Source organism: Strigops habroptila, chromosome 4 (assembly GCF_004027225.2).
Source record: "Strigops habroptila isolate Jane chromosome 4, bStrHab1.2.pri, whole genome shotgun sequence".
NCBI classification, from domain to species: Eukaryota; Metazoa; Chordata; class Aves; order Psittaciformes; family Psittacidae; genus Strigops; species Strigops habroptila.
In genome coordinates, this window is record NC_046358.1 from 80677996 (window position 1) to 80683384 (window position 5389).

The following is a 5389-nucleotide window of genomic DNA, read 5'->3' on the forward strand; positions in this document are numbered from 1 at the left end:
CCCAAAGCTGTCTTCTGGAAAAGTGTTTTGTCATGCAAGATTATGATCATGGATGTTTGGAAATGGAATATGGGAGCGATGCTACGAGACACACAAATACTGACTCACTCAGATAACATAGAACACAAGAAAGAGCAGCCAGAAAAGCAGCTACAGAAGAGCACAGTACACCACCAGTACACCCAGCAGCACAAGGGTCAGTAGAACACTGGTACACCCAGCAGCACAAGGGTCAGTAGAACACTGGTACACCCAGCAGCACAAGGGTCAGTAGAACACTGGTACACTCAGCAGCACAAGGGTCAGTAGAACACTGGTACACCCAGCAGCACAAGGGTCAAAAAGTGGTACCTTGAACTCCATTTCTGCATACTGGGCCTCTTTCCGTTCCTGCATAAGACCCAGACAGAAGGCCTGGAAATTGATCTCATGTTTTGTCTGTTTGATGATCTCTCGCAGCAGAGCCCGTGAAGCCCGCAGGTAATCGTCTTTAGTAGTCAAAAGATCCTGGAACACCATTGCTAGGTACTAAGAAAGAGAAAACTTTCAGAGTATTGTAAGGTATCTTCATCCACAAAATGAAAAGACACAAGGAAACAGTGCCTGTCCTTGAGACCCCTGGGGAGCTGTAATAACGTTTCTCTCATGAAACTTCATTACCACAAGGTTGGTCACCCAGAATGTGGGAGTCAGAAAATACCCATGTACACTTATTCCTAACAAGTGCAAAAATGTAATTTCAAAACAGTCTGATACAGATCACACAGCTGTATGTGAAAAGATTCCATTTGAGCCTCAATTCAACTAAATCTCTCAGGTGGGATCCTGGGAATACCATCAGTCACACAAGACACTACACCTACCTTTGGAGCTTGCTCTGAGCTATGCTGAAGCACAGTGTACAGGATCTGCATGTTGTTGGGATTTCTTGCATTTGACAGTTCGTTGAAAATCACAAACTTAATTGTGGTCCCCAGGTTATCCCTGTGTGCATTCAGCAGCTCTCTGCAGGGGAAGACCAGAGGTATCAGAGCTGATGTTTTGTTGCAGCTAAACCCACTGTTCCAATTTCTCTTTGAAGTATTTAGCACATGAAAGTGAAAAGGATGGAGCAGCACATATGTCCAGCAATATTAAAGGATTACAAAGATTTCCAGGTTATTGAAATCCATTTAAATGTCACACACAACACCCTACAGTCCAAGCTGGTATTTAAAACCACTCTGTAGAGACACTGAGTCCATCAGGGCCCTAGGCACACCTTCCAAAGTGCTTTCCATCCCTGCCACAGGCCCAGTCACTCACCTGACACACAGCATGTAGTGGTTGAGAAGGACTTTCGGCTTGAGACGAATTTTGATCAGGTTGGAGATAACATCCATGTCCTCTGAGCTGTGGGTGTTGCAGTTCATACAGACCGACATCAGCAAGTCCTGAGCTGGCTTGGTCAACTGTAAAGGAAGAGCAGAAAGGCTACTGCCACTTGCCATCACAAATCAGAAACTTAAGCAGTGTATTGTATGCAGTCCTCCTGGCTGGGTTCCAGACCAGGTCCTGAAGAGTTGTGCTGCTTCAACAGCTTCTGTCCTTACTTTTGGATTCTGCAGCCACATCTCCAATCTCTGCACAGCCGTCTGCCGCACCTCTTTGTAGCCACAGGTTGCTGTTAGCAGTCGAAGGAGGTTCCTGGAAACATTGTCCATTGGCTGGCGCCGGTTGAGTTGGTCCCGCAGCATGTCTAGGACATATTCCTCCACACTCTCTGCAAGGTCATCATACCTGGGCCACACAAACTGCATTTTATTCACTTCCACACAAGCCAGTGTGGGCACACTTTGCTGTGTCCAGAGATCAGCATCCTTTCTTGTTTGTCGTACACATTACAAACCAAGTCTACTCTTTTCTCCTAGAACCAGTTTTACCTGATGCTCAACATCCTCTAGCAAGTGCCACGGGACAGATAGTGCAGAGAAGGAGCTCCCTGCTGCAGCATTGCAGGAGTGGGTGGGCACAGACAGATCTGCCACACAGCTACATTAGCAGAGCAAGAGACACCGTACCTGGGCATGAGCTGGCCCGCCTGCTCCGGGCTCATTTTCTCCTCTGCAATCAGCAGCTCACTCTGGCTGTCTTCCTCCTCTGTCATGGAAGGGTGTGGGCTGCTTCCTAAGAGAGACCAGCACACAGCATGCTTCATAAGACAACTCCTTTTTCTACAGAGCACTCACTCACGCTCTCATGTGTCCAGCTTCTTTCAAGGATCCCCTTCAGCAGCACTGAAGGAGGCCACATCTAGTCACTTTCTCACCCTGTACCACACACAGGCACATTCCCCAAACCTCTTTCACTGCGTGCCCTCAAACATCCCCTAAAGATGAAAGGGCCCCAAAGAAAGAAAAAGCAATGTCTGGAACTCAAAGTCTGTTTTATGTGACACCAGCAAGTAACAAACTCTTCCACCAGTCAACAAGCTCACCAGGCTCCATCCTCTCCCCATCCCTCTGTTCTTGCTTCCCAAACACCTTCTTACCAGCACTAAGGTCCCCTCCACTACGCCCAACTTCTCCATGCAAGAGCATGCTCTTAGGAGGCATCTTTGTGTTAAAAGCTGTTTGGATGTTATCCACAAAGGTCTTGCAGTGAGGGCTGTCCACCCAGATGCGCTCCCCAAGGGAGTCCTCAATGTAAACCTGCAGAAGAGAGCACAAACCATGCTCGAGCCTGGTTTTTTACTGGTTAATCAAAGGAGTATTTGTGAGCTTCCCCAGTTTTTATTTACTTCCAATATACAGCTGCAAAGTAGGAAATCAGCATAACCACTGCATGGATGGAAAAACAGACCAGATAACTGTAGGCAAGCCATGTAAGAGCAAAGCCATCCCAACTATCACAACCCAAACTCTACCAGGCAGTGACCCTCTCAAGCAACACAGCTGATTAAGCCTTAGCAAAGATTTTGCAGCTTCTACAGCCAAAATATAGAAGCTGGCCTTTCAGAAGCTTAGCCTTTTTAAATTAATGGGCTGGTTTAATCCCTACAGGCATACTAGAAAGAAAGAAGTCTCTGTGACACCTATATCAATAGATTGCCAAAGGCATCTCAGAAAAGAGCAGAGATAAGGCAACAAAAGGCAAAGGAAGCCTCAGTGTTTTAACAACCAGTGGAGATTGCATAGAGTACTCTTGTTTTTCTCCCTAATTCATTCAGCATATGCCCAGTCTCCATCTTCTGCCTCCTCCAGCTGCATTCCCCACACTGGGCAATAGGCCACTGGATACTCCCTTCCCCTGCAGCAGGAATAAATCCTCTGCTGCTATCCTACCCCAACCCTGGCTGGTTTTACCCAGTCTGCCCACCGCTGCCTCAGCCCAGCAGAAGCACCCTTGGTTCAACAACCTTGACAAAGATCTCCGGCCAGTTCTCATCCTCTTCATAAGCTGCCATGAGAAGGTTGCAGGCCAAGACAGACACGAGGCTATTCCCTTTGGCTTTGAAATTGATGGAGGCATCTCTTCGGAGTAGGCTGCACAGTGCCTGGAATACCATCCACAAAAAGTAAATTAATAATCAAGCCATGTAGCAAGAAAGCATACAGAACAGCTTTACAAAAGGGAATACAAATTGCAGTAGCTTGCTTCAGAGATATAATATTTTAAAGATATGCAGATTATGCTCTGGCCTGAGAGAAACTGAACTATGCTGCAATGATATGTCAGCCCAAGAGGCACAGCCCTCACCTCAATAACCCCTTCAGTGGCAAAGATGTTTGGTTTGATTTTTGCCAGGTACATGAGGCTCAGGTACAGGGTGGTATCAGGTTTGGCTCTGTTCATCTTCAGCTGCTTCACAGCTCCGCACAGCACCCCCTCAATACGGTCATCGTTGCCTTCTGCCTCTGCTGCCTCAATTTCATCCAGCAGCACCGTGGGGACAACTGCAATCACCAACACACAGGCATCAGTATATACCCTCAATAACCTGCCCCGAGATACTGGCAGGGCCAGTCGCCAGGCAAGCAGAGCATGGACCAGCTCACCTTTAGCCCCTGCAATGGCTTTTCCCTACCCAATTGCTATGAAAAGCTCTGTTTCACCCCTGACAATGTCCCTTGGTTATTATTTGGTTGGTTCATGCTAAGATGCTCCTCTGCAAATGCATCAAACACCAGAAAATGGAATGGCAATTCAAAAAGCAAGCCACGTTCAGATCCAGAGTCTGCTGAAGAAATGTATCAACAAAATACCACAATCCACATTCAAAGATTTCCTCAGGGAGTCTTTCAGATGCTGCTATTAAACACCTACCAGGCAGGACAGTGAGCACAAGCGAATGCCAACAGGAGAGGAGACAAAACTGTGACTCCAGCCCTACATCCAGCAGGGAAAACCCTTAAGGACAGCACTCAAAGCCAGCGTGTGGGCTTCAAGAAAGGCTGAAGCTGTAGGGAAGGGAAAAGTCGCATCCCTGCCTGCCTGTGGCCTCACCTTCGATCGGGATGACAGACGGCTCCTTGATGGAGGGTGAAATGGCTCTCTTCTCCGCCACGGCCGCCTCTGCCAGGCGTCCCAGGGCGCTGAGGGGCGGCGTGGAGGACAGCTTGGGCCGCTTGGTCAAGCCGGTGAGCCCCGCCGAGCCCGCTAAGGCGGCGGCCGCGTCCCGCTTGCGCTCGGAGGGCAGCCCGGGGGGCGCCGGCTTCAGCAGGGTGACGGCGGCTTTGCCCTCGCTGCTCTGCCCCTTGGAGCCCAGCGCGATGAAGTCTCCCGGCGGCGGGTGCGCTGTAAAGGGGACAGGGGGCAGACGTGACAGCGCGGGCCCGCGGACACCGCAAACCACCGGCGCCTCCCTCCCGGCTCCTCGCTCCCCGGCCCGGCAGGACTCACCGGAGGGCTTGGGCACGGCGCTGGGCCGCCGCACGGCAGCCGCCTTCGGCCGGTTCATGGTGCTGCCGCCGCGGAGCAGCCGCCGCTATGGGAAGCGGAACTTCGCCTCCGGTCCCAGCCCCCGGGTGGAGGCGAAGGACGCGCTCCCCGCCCCGCGGGACAGCGCCGCCAAGTGGGCTGGAGGGGGATCTGCACCCCGGGGTGGCGGAGATGGTCTAGGCGAGGGCTGGGGAGTCGGGGGGCTTTTAGGGGAGGGACTGGGATTGGGGGAGATAGTGGGGGGTGCTTTGGTGGCACTGACCAAGGGGCTGGAATCAGGGGCTGGAACTGGGGGTCTGGGATGTGGGGTTGGGACTGGGGGGCTTGGATTAGGGCTGAGATTGAGCAGCTGAGATTGAGGGGATGGGAGGACTGAGACGAGATAAAACTGGGGGTGCCCAAAGCAACTGGCTGCTCCTCGCCCCCCGCCTCGATGCCACCATCCCATCCCCATGTCATGCTCCCAGGA

The 5389-nt window shown here is 51.2% G+C and overlaps 1 protein-coding gene across 2 annotated transcripts in view; it reads right to left on the reverse strand.

Moving 5' to 3' along the window:
* Positions 1–4997, reverse strand: part of INTS1 (integrator complex subunit 1) — a 28993-nt gene extending 23996 nt beyond the window's left edge. For both annotated transcript variants that reach the window (XM_030481679.2, XM_030481678.2), the window contains exons 1-10: positions 4882–4997; positions 4486–4776; positions 3739–3935; positions 3398–3535; positions 2531–2690; positions 2061–2166; positions 1593–1779; positions 1306–1451; positions 864–1005; positions 352–528 (exon numbers count right to left, since the gene is read on the reverse strand). In XM_030481679.2, the coding sequence (XP_030337539.1) occupies positions 352–528; positions 864–1005; positions 1306–1451; positions 1593–1779; positions 2061–2166; positions 2531–2690; positions 3398–3535; positions 3739–3935; positions 4486–4776; positions 4882–4939 (1602 nt within the window). In that variant the 5' untranslated portion in view covers positions 4940–4997. The remainder of the gene's footprint in view (positions 1–351; positions 529–863; positions 1006–1305; positions 1452–1592; positions 1780–2060; positions 2167–2530; positions 2691–3397; positions 3536–3738; positions 3936–4485; positions 4777–4881) is intronic.
* Positions 4998–5389: the final 392 nt, after the last annotated feature.